The sequence below is a fragment of the Saimiri boliviensis genome, chromosome 19, assembly GCF_048565385.1.
Source record: "Saimiri boliviensis isolate mSaiBol1 chromosome 19, mSaiBol1.pri, whole genome shotgun sequence".
In the NCBI taxonomy this organism is placed as follows: Eukaryota; Metazoa; Chordata; class Mammalia; order Primates; family Cebidae; genus Saimiri; species Saimiri boliviensis.
Window position 1 is genome coordinate 11180803 of NC_133467.1, and position 17516 is coordinate 11198318.

General features: G+C 36.1%; 1 protein-coding gene across 16 annotated transcripts in view; it reads right to left on the reverse strand.

The window, feature by feature from the left end:
- Nucleotides 1–17516, reverse strand: part of SMG7 (SMG7 nonsense mediated mRNA decay factor) — an 81438-nt gene that overhangs the window by 38008 nt on the left and 25914 nt on the right. For 4 of the 16 annotated variants that reach the window (XM_039480638.2, XM_039480639.2, XM_074389942.1 and 1 more), the window contains exons 2-5: nucleotides 16842–16978; nucleotides 15749–15887; nucleotides 4068–4099; nucleotides 1276–1393 (exon numbers count right to left, since the gene is read on the reverse strand). In XM_039480638.2, coding sequence (XP_039336572.1) covers nucleotides 1276–1393; nucleotides 4068–4099; nucleotides 15749–15864 — 266 coding nt within the window. In that variant the 5' untranslated portion in view covers nucleotides 15865–15887; nucleotides 16842–16978. The remainder of the gene's footprint in view (nucleotides 1–1275; nucleotides 1394–4067; nucleotides 4100–15748; nucleotides 15888–16841; nucleotides 16979–17516) is intronic. The other 12 variants (XM_010336043.3, XM_010336046.3, XM_074389943.1 and 9 more) reach the window with 3 other exon arrangements.

Sequence of the window (17516 nt, forward strand, 5' to 3'; positions counted from 1 at the left end):
TGGGGAAGAGGGAGGAAGATTTTGTGAACAGTAAGCCTTCTCTCTTATTTCCCCAAAAGTTATTTCCCAGAGCATTCAGTTTCACTGCTACTAGTTTTGTTTATTTCTCTTGTGATTAACATTAAGAGTTGAAATATAAGCCACATTTCAAATTTGGCTATTTAAAATAAGAAACAATATAATGCTGAAATACAGCATATCAAAGTCCTATTATAAAATGCTTTTCATTAATCTAGTCATATAGAATCAGTTTAAGTACAGTTATGATGAATATAGTCACTCTATAACCTGGAAACCATAGCGGGGAATAAAAAACTATAATAAAGGGAAGATATGACTAAAGGAAACAAACACAGATAAGAGGTTTACAATCTACCTGGAAAGTACCTAATTATCAATATCAACTTCTGAGGCTCTAGCGCGCTAGGCTTTTTAATGATTTAGGAGGACAATCACTTCCCTCAGCATTTCTGATGATATCTTATCCTTGATTCTAACATCACAGGATAAGGATTTTGATGGTTGTGATTTAGCTCAATTACTAGACTTCCTAAAAATATAAAGTATCTAAGACAGATGTGAATGATAGAAAAACACTAATCTTCACCACAACTTAGGGTAATGGACATTAGTAAACAAAGTATTCTTAGTTGATTTTTAAATTTCTATCAGGCTAATGTCCCTATTCCAATTTATAAGGCAAAGCCTTCCACAAAAGACAATTACTCACTTGGGAATCTGGTTATCTGCATTTCACCCCTCATTAGAAAGAACAAGTGGAAAAGTCTAAAAACACAAAATCTTTCATTTTACTGGGACTGGGGGAAGGAAATACTACCAATTTATTAATTAAAAGGAGGAACTTTCCTTATAATGCAAATACATTTTCCTGACAGAGAAATTATAGAACCACATTTACCAGAGAAAGATTTTTCTAAAGACTACTCTTAAATCATGGCTTAAGTATAAGACTGACCACAGAGCGTCCAAACACTCTTAGTATTTGAAATAGATATATTTGCTTTTGTGATATACCCTAAAAGAGCTGCCCTAATGACCTTAATAAAATTCAACTCTAAACATTTCTCTTCTTACCTCCCAAGACTATATCTGAAATAATAACAATGACCAAGTATCACAAATTCTAGAATTTATTTCCACTGAAAGAGCTTACTCTGCAATAGGTTGAAAAATAAATAACCAACCAAACTGTTTTAAAGTCTTGGTGAAATTCTTGATCTTACAGGGACTTCCCAAATGATAGATAATACTTACAGATCCTGTTCTACTTTCTTGTCTAAAGCGTATTCCAAATCAGTAACTAGCATTTTCTGGTACAGGTCCTGCAGAGCCTGCCTGGATGTCCAGACTTCAGCTGGACCCAGCTTAGAATCTGAGTAACAAAAACAAAAACATAACAGTAGATACATAAACTCCAACAGTTAAAACCATTACATCACACCAATGACTCCTTCTTGTTCCATCCCCAAAGCAAAAGCTGCTCTAAATATTTTCCATAGAATGCTGCAGAAGTTTCTATGCTGCAGAAGTTTAATACTACTGTATTTCAAATGACTTTTACCTTTTTACTAAGTCTGTTTTACAATGCTTTTGTTTTCAGTTTTGAAATAACATCACAACATGAAAAGATCTTAAAAAAAAATAATAATAATGGTTTGCCCTTTGCTTTTTGTTTGCATTTCTGCCTATTCATATAACAGGAAGCTGTATGTCTCACAGTTAGCCACCCTATTTGGAATCACGCACTGCCAAGTCGGCCTCCTTCCTCTCATACTGTATCTCTTTGGCCAAAGCAACTTTCTTTTTCTTTTTTAAAGAATTCCCACAAATGTCCTTACAGAATTTTTACATCAGCTGACTATCCAGCAGTTGCTTTGGTATTCTGCGTTACTCCTACTCTCAATATATTAAGCCAATAAGCCAGGACAGAATTATTTTAATGAGTGGTAGACTGTTTTCCAAGATACTTTTTTGAGCAATCCATATTAGCCATTTAAGGTAAACGAAGACTTAGAAGACTGGGATTAAACTGCTAAAGAGGTCAGATGAGAGACTGGGCGTAGAATGTAATCAGAAAATCAGGCTATAACTACACATAATGTAAAATTACGGCCATGCCGTCTGCCAGAGTAATGCAAGGCACATTTACCTTTGCGATCACTGGGATTATGATTGCTCTAACTGACAGTAAGTTTTCTCAGTAGGTGAACTTAATAGTGGACTCTTCAATTATGTATTTCCCAAAACTAGATGGGCTATTTAGTTTTGCTGCTACACAATGACATGATCTTCACTCTTCTTTAGGTTTAGCTATTAGTATATCTATAGCCACCACAGTCCTGTTTTGCAAAGAGAATCTCCTGGATTTGAGTTAATGCTCCTAAGAGTTTACAGGCTAGTAAGAATAGAGTTTAGTATCAGCTCCTCATCCCCAGTTAAGTTTTTAATCACTAAATAACAGATTTAGTCAACCCTGCTTTAATTCACTTATGGCAAGAAAAATAAGTATAAAAGATTATTAATTCTCAACTATCAGACAGTCATTCAAATGAGTAGACTTACTATCTTGGTTTCTGGGCAGCCAAAGGTCTCCTATAAAGGTCAAACCCTAAGACTATTTACTAAGGTTGTTCAATGCCTAAGAAAAGGTAAATGATACAGACAGCTTGACATTGCTCCATGTTCTGTTTTCGTCATACAATAGATGTTGTCAATGCCAATTCAAGACCGTAATACAGTAGCTCGAAGCCGACACTGACATACACAATACATATGATGACAATCTATTAATAATGGGAAGAACTGAGGTGTTATGAGTAATTATATAAGCTATTCACCCCCCCCCCCAACCTTTTCCTTGAACAAGATGACATGAGATTACCCATGAACTCTTAGGACATTAGCCTAAGAGACTCTAGAGTTGAGAAAAAGACATTTCAATGGTCCTTTTCCTCTTTGTAAATCTTAGCAGGTATGCTGTTTAATTCTTTTTGTGAATTTCACTGAAGAACTAATTCTTCAAAAATTAGAATAAGATTCACTAGTACATATTCCTCTTACATTTTAGGATGGCAAATGCTGTTATGGAGGGCATACTGATCACTACATAGTTATTAAAATGTATTTTCTAATTTTGTATTTAAATCATTTACTTTTTTTTTTTTTTTTGGAGTTGGAGTCTTGGTCTGTCACCTAGGCTGGAATGCAGTGGTGCGATCTTGGCTCCACTGCAACCTACACTTCTTGGTTCAAGCAATTCTATTGCCTGCGTCTCCAGAGTAGCTGGAATTACAGGTGCATGTCACCATGCCCAGCTGATTTTTGTATTTTAAGAGACAGGGTTTCACCATGTTGGCCAGGCTGGTCTCAAACTCTTGACCTCAGGTTATCCACCCACCTCGGCCTCCAGAAGTGCTACGATTACAAGCATGAGCCACCATGCCGCTGCGCCTCATTCACTCCTTTCAATGGCTAAGTTTGGCAGTTATTCTTCTAAAAGACCTCAGCCATTATTCAAAGCAACAAAAATATGGGAGAACAGAAAGGCTGCAAGATAGCTCACTCAAATTCAAGGACTTTCAATAGAATTTTTCTGTACATATTTTTTCTGAAGGTTTAATTATAGAAAAGAACACTTTCCCAGAAAGATATTAGCCTAATACTCTAAGATATTTTGGTTTATATGGGGTATGTTATTTTTTTCTGTATGTCTTAAATCATTAATAAAAAGTTTCTTCATAACATCTGAGAAGGGAAAGAAAATTAAAATAATAAAAAGTTTCATTAAAAATTAAGAGATTATATAAAAAATTAGGAAACATTCAATTCAGTATGCCATATAGTAATAATATATGCAATTCTCAACAATTACTTAAGCAAGAATTCAAACTATAAAAACAATAAATATTTAAAGCAGACAGTAAATTATCATCCCTTCTAGCAACTAGGACAGAATTTAGTGCTGTGAGTACTAGAAGAAAGAGGATATCCTTCCATTAATTTAATGTACAAAATATGTTGTGAAAAAGAAATAAGCCAGCCAGTACCTGTCATGTCAGCCTTCAGGACTTCTGCCTGCCTAGATAGAAAAAAAAAAAAAAAAAAAAAGAAAAAAAAAAAGAATATCAGTTAGAAACAAATGATGCCTAGCTAATATCAGTAACACTAAGAGTTAGGTGAAAGCATATACTACAATAAGGGTATACAGTGGCTATATCTGTGGCACTGTAAACAGTATCCCTGCTTTGGGCAGCACAAGGTCTTGGCAAATTAATGCCAATACTTAAAAGTTTAAGGACCCTTAGTGATCTCTTCTGCTAAGTAGAGTCCACTGTCTTGCTGTTTTCCTTCAAATGTAATTTACTTAACATAATATTAAATGATATTCATTAAATTTTAAAAAAATCTCTCAATGCTGCCAAAAAATTCTACTACATTTCTCAATTCACTAGTCACCAAAACGATCTCAAATTTCCTTTCTTCTCAAGCTACTGATTCTATGCCCTTTCCACATCCCCAAATGACAGTTCCATACCTCAGAGAAAACAAAACAATTCCCACCTACTAAATATGAACTACATTTATACATCTTACTTCTTACTTTTTCTTGTTAAAACACTAGAGGCACTGCTTCTCTCATTTGAGACCAATAATTCCGCTTAGGTATGCTCTTGCTAACCCTTCTTAAGCACTGACTGTTCCTTTGATTTACCCCTCCCCTTTCAATTTTGAGACTTCCCTCATTCATCTGAATCCTTCCTTCTCTTCAGCATTTTAACATGTCCAAATACCTCACACATTTAAAAAACCTTCTGCCCCATTTTCCCCTCTAGCTGCTGCCTCTTTTCCCTTTCAAATTCTTCAATGCCTGTGCTCAAGAGGTCCAAAACTGAATTCAAGACCCATCCCCATCCCCTATCTCTAGTTCTAATGTTTTTTTCATCTTAACAAATGCATCATAGCTTTCCAGTTGTGGAAAGCAGAAACCTGGAAGTCCTCCATGACAGCTTTCTCCTAAACCCCTAACATCTATTAACTCCAAAAAATGTTATCTACTAAATATATCTTGAATCTCCTTTCATTTCTTCTTCAGCCACTCTCATTCAAGAACCATCCCTTGGCTTTGTTTTCTACACTTCATTCTTGCCCCATTTCATTCTGTTCTCCCAACAGCTGTCAGATCATCTTTTAAAAATGCAAATCTGATCTAGCAGCTGTCTCTTTAAAACATTTTAATGACTTTCCACTACTCTGAGGGTAAAGAACAAAATCTAAACTGTCCCAAAATATTTGACAGTCTCTGACCTCTACTTCCACTACTCTTCACTCCTTGATCTCTATGCTTATTTCTGGACTTCTGGACTGGACTTCTAGTTTCTCCAGTATACCCCTGCTTCTTTCACATTAGGGGTCTTTATAAAAGACTCTCTATGCTAGCAACACCTCTTCTCCCTTGGTCTGCTTAATTACCACTCATCTTTATCTCAGTCTGAACATGACTGCTTCAGAAAGCCCTACCTCACTCCATCTAGATTTAGGATATTCCTATTTTATGCTCTCACAGCACTTGCAGTTTTTCTTCATATTACAGATTTTAAGAATGCTCATCACAATTCCTTGTCTACTAGCACGGCACCATGCACACAACAGACAATAAATATTTTTAATATGAGAAAAAGTACAAATCAGGCTCATATACTTTATTTAAGGAGGTGGGTACGTAAACTTAAAAGCAAGTTTTTGTTTTTATTTTTATTTTTTGAGAGAGAGAGAGAGAGAGAGAGCCTGGGCCTTGCTATGTTGCCCAAGATGGGCTTCAACTCCTGGGCTCAAGAGATCCTCCTGCCTCAGCCTGCTAAGTAGCTGGGCTAACAGGCACATGCCACCATCCTGGGCTGAGATTTCCATTTTAAAAAGTGAACTTTTAACATGAAAGCTGGAGAATATTAAGGTTTTAAAATTTTTATTGTAAATATTGTTTTATATAATTTATTAAGTATTTAATGTCAACTGTATTAGGTTGGTACAGAAGTTGTCATGGTGTTTGCCATTTAACATGGCTTTGTTTTCTGTTAAAGGATCAGATAGTAAGTATTTTACGATTGGTAGGCCATGTGTGGTTGTCTCAACTCTTCAACTCTGCCATTTAACATGGCAAAACCCAAAATTACCTTTGCACCAACCTAATAAATTTAAGTTTCGGCCAGGAGCGGTGGCTCACGCCTATAATCCCAGCACTTTGGGAAGCCAAGGCGGGTGGATCATGAGGTCAAGAGATCGAGACCATCCTGGTCAACATGGTGAAACCCCGTCTCTACTAAAAATATATTTTAAAAATAAGCTGGGCATGGTGGCGCATGCCTGTAGTCCCAGCTACTCGGGAGGCTGAGGCAGGAGAATTGTTTGAACCCAGGAGGCGGAAGTTGCGGTGAGCCGAGATCGTGCCATTGCACTATAGCCTGGGTAACAAGAGCGAAACTCCATCTCAAAAAAAAAAAAAAAATTAAAATAAATTTAAGTTTCATTAAAATGTAAAACAAACCTTTTCATTTTCTGAGGCTTTAAAAGATATTTACACCTTTTTTTTTTTTTTTTTTTTTTTAAGTTAAGCTTTCAAACAACAGAATCACAATACGGTGCTAAGGAAGGTAACCACAAGTCCTATATGAAAACTAGCAAATAAATGAACAATGCTAAACAAATAGCTACACTTAGTCGTAAAATGTAACATCACACCAAATTCCATTACTTATATAGACTGGCTTCACTCTTAACTTCAGTTGTTAACTTTTCCCATTAAAAAACATACACATGGCCAGGTGCGGTGGCTCAAGCCTGTAATCCCAGCACTTTGGAAGGCCGAGGCAGGTGGATCATGAGGTCAAAAGATCGAGACCATCCTGGTCAACATGGTGAAACCCCGTCTCTACTAAAAATACAAAACATTAGCTGGGCATGGTGGCACGTGCCTGTAATCCCAGCTACTCAGGAGGCTGAGACAGGAGAATTGCCTGAACCCAGGAGGCGGAGGTTGCGGTGAGCCGAGATCACGCCATTGCACTCCAGCCTGGGTAACAAGAGCGAAACTCCGTATCAAAAAAAAAAATACACATTTGCAAAGCTGTTGGCTAATGCCTTTAAAATTTAAGATTATACAATTAATAAAGCATACCATATACCCTTATCCTACCAATGTCACAACTATTGCTCCTCCCCTGAAAAATTCTATTGGACAATACTAATTTATAAACCCTATACTGAGGAGGCTAGGATTAATTAGGTACCTTTACTAGACTCAATGAACGATCTTTCATTTTGTCCCTGAGTTGCAAAGTTACAAAGGATATATTTAACCCTTTGTTGGCTAAAAATTCACACTCAAGTATATACAGGATATATACTTAGGATCATGCATCTAAAGGTTGTTTTCTCATTCCAAACATTATTTGTCTTATAAAGATGAACAAACAACATTTCAATATACTATCATCCAGCTAATGATGTTACCAACGCCCAGTCAAAGATTATATGGAGTATATAATAGGAATGTAATTTACAAATAATCTGCTTCTTACAAGCTGTCAGGTGATGAACTATAGTTCTTGCAGATTCTGGAGCAGGCTTCCATTGATAAACAATGATCTAAAATTTTACTCCATATTTTTAGCATGCTATAATCTGTCCAAGAAAAATGTAAAACTAAAAAGTCAAGCACTAACAGAAATATAAAAATGTCACAAAAACTATCTGACGGAAACATTAAAACATTTTGAAATTCCAGCTTTGATTCTTCAGTATGACAAGGGTAGAGATGCTCATTTCTGTGCAGTTCTTTCCTAGGTTCTGAAAGAAGTACAAGGTAATGACTAAAATAACCTTGCTAAATTGAATTTTTGATAAAGATAGCTAAATGGAAAATATAACAACCCTATGGGATAGCTATGATTATTCCTGTTTTATAAATGAAAACATTGAAGGTCCAAGATATAAAATAATTCTTCCAGTCACAAAGTAGTCAGGAACAATTAGGTACGAATTTTGTTCTTAAATGACTCTACAAAACCCAAGTTATTTCTACTGCTTTTAAAGTAGAATAACAAAATGATATGACATAAAAAGTTAATGTGGGCTTATTTAGGAACATTGACATTGCAGTCAATTAGCCTAAATTAAAAGATCTGTTCACAAAATAAATAGATTATAGCTGAAATTTTTATAAAAAGACCACAAGAAATAAATTTTATACTCAAATGCAGGGGTCAGCTTGTGAATGAAATTCCCTTTCTCCTTGATCTATTTTTGTGAAGACAGTTTTACTGGAACACAGCCACACACATTCATTTACATGTTGTCTATGACTGTTTTCAGCTACCAAAGCAGAGTTAAAGAGTTGAGGCCAGGTGCAGTGGCTCACACCTGTAATCCCAGCACTTTGGGAGGCTGAGGCAGGTGGATCACCTGCGATCGAGAGCTTGAGACCAGCCTGAGCAACATGGAGAAACCCCATCTCTTAAAAAAAAAAAAAAAAAAAAAAGAGCGAGCATTGAGACAACAACCACACATGGCCCCCAAGCCTAAAATATTTACTATCTGATCCTTTAACAGAAAAAGTTTGCCATCTCCTATGAAAAGAATGAGAAATAAAATGTCTTTAAGTTCCCAAAACAAATTATGGTTATGAGGAATCATCAACAATAATGTCTTCAGAGTAAAAGTTTATTTTTATTAGTTAATATCTTAATCTTGTCACCAAGAGGACGATCTTAAAAAATACAGTCTCATATAATTAGAAACAGTACTTGCAGGCCATGCTATGTTTTTGATAGAATCAACTGGCAAACTCTCTAAAACAAAGTTTGGTTTATATGCTATTATCCACTAACTTTTTTTCTGTATCCCCCAAATACCCATTTAGACAGGCGGGAGGGTTAAGCTAACAGTTATTGCCTCATAAGAAGAGGGATCTCTATCTTCCTACTCCTAAGCAATTATTAGCCTCCCTTTTAAAAAACAGTGTACAATATATGAGAAATCAAATCAATGGATATGTAACCTAATATAAACGTTTTCATAGATTGCACAAAATTGGCTATATCATTATTTTACTTTATAAAGAAAAAAATATAGCCCAGGCATGGTGGCTCATGCCTGTAATCACAGTACTTTGAGAGACTGAGGCAGGAAGATCACTGGAGCCAGGAGTTCCAGACCAGCCTCGACACCATAGGAAGACTTCATCTCTACAAAAAATAAAAAAATTAGCTGGTGTAGTGGTGTGCACTGATAGTCCCAGCTACTCAAGGGCCTGAGGTGGGTAGGTGAGAGGACTGCTTGAGCCTACACGTTCTGAAGGCTGCAGTGAGCCATGATCGTGCCACTGCCTTGCAACCTGGGCAACGGAGTGAGACTTTGTCTCCAAAGAAGAAAAAAATAATACTATATCTCAATTGTTCTATGGATTTGTTATAAAGAACATCAATGAATTAACATTACAGTTTATAGTCGATGCTTATACAAAAAGGCAAGAATTTTAAAATGTTTTCTCTTGGTAGAGGGTATGGCAACATGAATTTCTTTTAATTCTTTAAGCTGAAGGAATTAATGAAAAAAATGAATGAACCAAGAATTAAAATCACCATGCTTTCAATAATAAAATAACACTATTAAATACAGCTAAATATAGCTATCAAAATATACTGTCTTAATTATTAAATAACAGGAGAAATTAAGCAATTCTATCAAGCAATAAAAAAAGAAAAAGTCATTAAAATGTTGAATAAAATATGGAATACTCAGTGACAACCAAATGTTGGAAGCTAATAAACCGAAACAATAAATACTACTGGAATAATCAAAATCTATAAATACATTTAATGCATTCTAAGCACACAGTACTATATATTATACTATAGGTACTAGGTACATTAGAATGTATATACAGATACTATAGTACCTACAGGGAAAGCTAACACTATATATAGCATTTACTATTGCCAGACATTGTTCTAGGAGCATTAAATAAATTATTTAATTCACACTATGTATGTACTATTACTGTGCCCACTTTATAGCTCAAGAAACCCAGGGAGACAGAGGTTAAGTAATATCATTAGTCAAGATTATACTAAGCAGTAGACGTAGCATAGTAAATATGGCTCCAGGCCACGCATGGTGGCCCACGCCTGTAATCCCAGCACCCTGGGAGGCCAAAGCAGGTGGATCACCTGAGGTCGGGAGTTCAAGACCAGCCTGACCGACATGGAGAAACCCCGTCTCTACTGAAAATACAAAACTAGCCTAGCATGGTGGCACATGCCTGTAATCCCAGCTACTCGGAAGGCTGAGGCAGGAGAATTGCTTGAACCTGGGAGGCAGAGGTAGTGGTAAACCGAGATCACACCACTGCATTCCAGCCTGGGCAACAAGAGTGAAACTCTGTCTCAAAAACAAAAACAAAAAATACAAAATACCAAAAAAACTCCAGAGTATAACTACTAACCATCATTTTATATTATATATTATAATAGTTCTTCTTTTCTATAAGAGTGTAAGAAAAAAATTATTGAAATGTTTCATAGTAACAGTCTATACAACTGGGGCTTTCAATACTTAACCATTTTATGATCATTTTTCAAATAATGTTACTAGAGGAAAATACTAAAAATTGGATTATCTTAACAAATATCTTGATTATATATAGCACTTCTGTAACAATGCTAGGTAACAAATACAGGATAATCTCTTTTAAGGATATGTAGTCTAATGGCTGGGTGTGGTGGCTCACACCTGTTATCCTGGAACTTTGGTAGGCTGAGGTGGGCAGAACACCTGAGGTTATGAATTCGGGACCAGCCTGGCCAACATGGTGAAACCCTGACTCTACTAAAAATACAAAAATTAGCCTGGCATGGTGGCACATGCCTGTTAGTCCCAGCTCCTCTGGAGGCTGAGGCAGGAGAAGCACTGGAACCTGGGAGGCAGAGGTTGCAGTGAGCCAGTATCACACCACTGCACTAGGCAACAGAGCCTAGGCAACAGAGTGAGACTCTGTCTACAAAAACAAAAGAAAGACAGAAAAAAAAAGAGAATATATAGTCTAAGATTCATGGTTTAAAAATGTAAGATATTTCCAAATCAGGACACATAAAATGGGAGATTCCTTCCGGCTGAACTCCTGGCCCCCTCTGAGCAGAATTCAGGAATATAAGTCAACATCTTCTAAACTCACAGCTGCTGAGGAAAAGTGAATCACTCTTTTTTATTTTGGGAAAACACGCTGGGAGTAATTTTTGTTTTTGTTTTTTAAAGAAATTTAAGTGAAAGCCACAAGTTAATTTGTTCATTCATAGAGTTCTAAGGAATACTTGGGATAATAACAGAATTTATCAATTGTAACCATGAACACAATAACCCAATCATAATTATTTATACTGAATAATTGGCCAGACATAAGGTAAGCATGCACTTAATGTGCGCACATGCATGTACACACACACACACACACACACACACACACACACACAATCTACGGCTAACACATACGTCATCAAGTCTCATAGTATTCATCAGAGAAAAACAAATCATACTGTTCTACTGTTGAATTTCATTTAGAAAAGAGAATTTAGAGGAGATGTTGCTCCTAAAGGAGCTTTTCATACACATGTTAATAAAAATACTAACTTGCTTTCTCTTTATGGCACTTTATGGCTCATGATGCATTTTTAAATCTCCTGACATTCCAATACTCTACACTATAACATTCACTCCATAATTTATATTCCTTGAAAATGTGTATCTATTTTTATTAAGGAGCAACACTGGTTTGATAATTTTTTTTTACGATGGAGTTTCGCTCTTGTTGCCCAGGCTAGAGTGCAATGACACGATCTTGGCTCACCACAACCTCCATCTCCTGGGTTCAAGCAATTCTCCTGCCTCAGCCTCCCAAGTAGCTGGGATTACAGGCATGCACCATCATGCCTGGCTAATTTTGTATTCTTAGTAGAGATAGGGTTTCTCCATGTTGGTCAGATTGGTTTCAAACTCCCAACCTCAAGCAATCCGCCTGCCTCAGCCTCCCAAAGTGCTAGGATCACAGGCATGAGTCACCGCGCTTGGCCCGGTCTAAGAATTTCAAAGGATGAGAAGGAGTTATTCTTCCAAGCAGAAGAAATAACACAACAATAAAAACCAAAGCTAAACTAGTGAGTGAGCATCAAATGCAAGATAGAAAGCCACATATAATGAAGCTGAAGAATTCAGGCAGATAGCAAATTGTAAGAGGCCTTGGAGTTCAGATTCTGTTCTTTAATAGGAAATCAGTGTTGAATTTAAAGCAAGAGCATAGCATTGTTATATTTACATTTTAAAAAGATTACTATAGATTTAAGACTGGAATTAAGGAAGTGCTAATAAGGATGAATGGAAAAACCCAGATTCAAGAAATACCTGGTAAGTTAAGCCAACAGAAAGGAGGATATAAGCAGAGGAAAGAGATTGTCACTCCCGGATTGTTAGCTTGGTCTGCTGGATATATGACAAGGTGGAGAATGCAGAAAAAGATAAGTGTTCAGGGCTATACTCATAACACCTAGAATAATGCCTTGGCTGTGGCAGCTATTCACTAAAAATGTGTTCAATTTGTTGAATTAATAAATATGTAAGCAGTCATTTAGAGGTAAGTATCAAGCACAGGGGAGACTTGAGACTAGGGTTACAAAACTGATGTGTGATCAGTATACTGATGGCAGTTAAAACCATGAGAGTAAATGTAATTGCCCAGAAACTCAGAAGGGTGGAGCTAGTTCTCTGTTTTCATTTTTAAAGGGCAGATGAAAGACACTCCATGAAGAACACCAGGAAGAAACGGGAATAGCATGACAGCCAGAGAAGAGTGGAGTATGGAAAATAAGAAAATAAAAAAGAAGAGTAGTCACAATATCATAGGCAGCAGAAAAGTACTATTAGATAAAGAAGGACTGGAAAGTGTCTTGGATTTGGTGAAATAGGGGTCAATGATAGCAGTGGCAGAAAAAAGATTGTATCAGGATGCAGTAGGTTGAGGAACAAAAGAAGGAGAAGTTACGTCAATTTTTAGGATGCTGGACTGTAAAGAGAAAGAGAACGGGGCCATGGCTAAACAGAAGTTTCTTCTTCTCAATGGGAGACACTTGAGTGTATTTACAGTAAAGAAAAGGAGCTGGGAGAAATGAATAGGTTGCAGATATAGGAGAAAATAAAACTGACAGCACTGTTCTGAAAGACATAGAAGGAAATAAAAATAATATTACTAAGACAGGAAGAGGACTGGCCTTGAAAGAGTCAGGATAAAATTAAAGGGAGGTAAGGTTAAATAGAAATGTGTTAGGAAATACTGGGGATAGGGAGATGTCAAGAGAATTTACAGCTGTATTTGCTTAATTTCAGAAACAAAGTAGATCTGATCAGTGTCTGAAAGTAAGGGGGGAGATCAGCTAGGAGAATAGTAAATATTTGAGATAATTACAAAATGACAAAGAAAAGAATGCAGAGAAAGTGTTAAGAGCCCTGTAGATGAGATAAAATGGAAAAATACGAAAACATATTGGCGGGGTGCGATGGTTCATGCCTGTAATCCCAGCACATTGGGAGGCTGAGGCGAGCAGATCACTGGAGGTCAGGAGTTTGAGACTAGCCTGGTCAATGTGATGAAACCCTGTCTCTACTAAAAATATAAAAATTAGCTAGGCATGGTGGCGGGGTGCCTGTAATCCCGGCTGTATTTCAAAAAAAGGAAATATTACTAGCAGGTACAAATTAAAATAAGTAAAAAAAATTTTTTTTTTACTCTAAATAGTCAAAATGATAACACTGGCATATACCTACTTTTAAGGAACTCAAGGTGAAAGACACAAAGTCATGTACATAATTTCAATACAATAAAGTTGAGTGCAAGGATAGACATACAGCTAGAATACAACTAAAAAGAAGAGCCACTGGGGGTGCTGGAAAAGATAAGGGCTGTATCCATTACACCTAGAGTAAGTCTTGCCCGTGGCAGCTGTTCACTAGGAATTGTTGAATTTGCTGAATTACTGAGTAATAAAATATGAACCATACAGGGGGCAGTTTTATGTAATGGAAAATAATATAAGGCAAAAAAGACTTAGGTCTGAATTTGGGCTTTCCTACACATTAGTTGTGCTATCTTAGAGCTTCTTTCTAAGAAGACTGTTTCCTCATCCATAAAACAAAGATAGGAACTATTTTTCAAAATTGCTATGAGGAATAAGAAAGACAAGTAAGTTACATAAAAGAACCTAAGTGATCATTTGAATAAGGAGGAGTAATCTGATTATGACATCAATAGCTCAATGACCACCAAATTACTTTTGCTAATTTGGTTACTGACTGGCTAGTCAGGTGTCCCTCCCTTCCCTCATAGCTTCATGAGATACCTTTTAAAGGGGCACATGGGTTGAAAAAGACATTTCAAAGTTGTGGTTAAAAAATCCCCTAGGTCCTCTGCCACCACAAGTGACAAAAGAAAGCTAAACAGTTGAGACGTCATGAAGACCACGTTCTTAGTATAAATAGAAAATAAAACCAGAGGCAGATATATAAAAATTACAAAATAATTGAATCAGGATGTTTTCTTTTTCTTGTTTTTCTCCAAACATTAGTTCTGATTACATTATTTAACAAATACATTTTTTAAAGCAGACCTGATACATCAAGCCAACTATAAATTATAGAAATGCCACACTAACTGACAACAGACTAAACCTAGCTGTTAAGAATTAACCAGTAGTCAAATAATAATGTAGTTTAATCACTTATTATTTGCCAGGTTTTAGCTTTCATGTATTACTAAATGTTTGATTCTCACAACAATCCTATCAGGTAAGTAATAATAAGAAGTAAGCCATTTTGCTGATGAGGGAATAGAGGCACAGAGTGGTTAAACAACTTGCCCAAGGTCACATAACTAGGAAATGGCAGAGTGTGGGTTCCATCCTTGTAATCTGGTTCCAAAGCCCAGAGCTCATAAACATATTTAAGATCTTCTGAAATGGCCAGGTTAGAGGTATCACAAGAGAGGTATCACTCTTGTGATACCTCTTGTAGTATAAGCTCATAGAGGTTAACTATCATCACTCAGTTGAAAGCTGCACCTTTGAGATCAAGCATCTTTGCATGTTCTGTCATTATAAGATGCAGTAGCAATAGTTACTAATTCACCACGTACAAGAAGGCTTCTCTAGCATACTATCATACACCTGTTTCTAAAGGCACTTGTGAGGCTTGGTTGCATCCATGCTGACATACAGAACCGTGAGCTGATGCTACCTGCACTCCAATGATTTACTATTTAAAAAAAAAACAAAAAAAAACCAAAAAAAACAAATTTTCATTCTAAAGGATGATGTATAAATCACTTGTACCTATGCTCAACATAAATATTCAGAGACCTCATATAAAACATAAAAATTGTTTAAATTTACTTCAGTAAAATTTTTAAAAACTTCCTTGGACCACAAGATATAAATGCTCAAGACAAAGTAAACATATGCCAAAGTTCTCATGAAGTCACATAAATAATAAAACTTTAGCATGCCCCACCCCGATCTTGGCCAAAATGAAATGCTTCAGGAAGTTTCTAATTTTATTGGTGTTCATAGAATATGAATAATACACATCTCCAAAAGGAATAAAAACATGTAGAAATCCCTTATAATTTTCATCCTACCTAATATTACTTGATTTCAGATGCTCCTCTGATTTCAAGTTTTCGGTCCTCATCTGGGACTTAAATGAAACGTTTTCTCCCACAATGACTATCTGCAAGAACATCCAATTTCTCATAAGGTAGAATGGTTTAAGACATTCTAGATAGAGGAGAGGAGGAAAATATGAGTTAACCCACAGTAACAGAGAACCCTTATAAAAAAATTATTTTATTGTTATTTGAAATTACTTAATGTGAAAGGTAAAGGAAAAATGTCAAAGCCCTTTTCTTTTTTTACTGTTTCTCAGAACAAACATTTAAAAATTCTGTCTCATATATTTCTAACAGATTCCAGTCTTAGACCAAAATGTTATTCTAATGTTCCTCACTGTCCAAAAGCTGAGTGATCTCTACAGGATAAACAGATACCAATTACCAAGCAGGGCTCTTTTAAGATCAGTGTGAGAATGCCCTATAGAATACAGGAGCAGATGAACTCCTTACTGAAGAAAAAATATGTAAAGCAATTAAAACAATTATAGGTAGTACAAATAATGCTGAAATTCTAAGGTCAGCTGAAAGTGTAAGGTTTTTCAATTCTCATTTACTGCACAAATAGTTGGTCATTTTTATATTGTAGATACAGTGTTAAGGACTAAGTATACAATGATGAAAAAAATCAATATGGTCCCTGCCATGGATTTAAAATCTAGTGTAGACACAAACCAACCAGGAAGGAGGCAGCAGTGGTTAAAAGCCTGACTTTGGGAGTCACGCTTTCTGTACTCCAATGGTATGTCAGATGCAAATCAAGCCACAAGAAAAACAGCACAATTTCTTGGGACTTCAATTTAACTCAAAGATTTGGACAAAGTTATTATTATTGCTAATGATAATTGCTTATGTTTATAATTGTTACATGCCAGATACAAAGCTAAATATTCTATATGCATGATCTCATAAAATGGGAGTATAATATAGTAAGAGTGTCTTATATTCAAACTGCCTAGGTTCAAACCAAGCTCTGCCACTTACTGGCTGTGCAACCTTAGGTGAATTCCTTCTCTAGGCCCCAGTTTTGTTACAAATAAGATGGAGATAATAAAATACCTACCTCATCGAGGTGTTTTGAGGATTAAATGAGGTAACAGAAGTAAAGCACTTAGGATTGTTCCTTGGTAAGTAAGCCCTCAAAAACTGTTGGCCATTATTGTCATTATCATTTTATAGTTATTACTCCTCTCAGCAATCCTAAAAGGTAAATGCTATTATTATCCTCAGTCTATAAATTAGGAACTTAAGAATGCATACTAATCAATTCTAGAATAGAACATTTTTCATAATTCTTCACAATAAAATATGTCTTAGGAGAAATTTCAAATATGTGGCAGGTCTATGCAGACTTTGCTGCCATACTTCCAAAGCATGTATTCAATCCCTGTGACTTTGCAGCACTTTAGTGAAAAAGAATGAGATAAAACACTTTATGGTAAAACTCAAGTTCCTCAGCATAGCATATAAAGTCCCACAGCTGTCCACTTTATACTTTATGATCCAATAAACCTGAATTACTCTTAGTTTCTTGTTGTTTTGCCCCTTAGTATCCTTATTCATGCTTTTCAATCATCCTAGAATGCCCTCCCACTTTCCTCCTTGTCTGGTTAACCCATTCTTGTACTTTAAACTCAGTAACTCCTGAAAGCAGGTCCTGGCTTGGCTGAGTACTCCCAGTGCATCTTAATGCCCACATCTATCATTGGACTCACGGTACTACAATGAAGTTATTTGT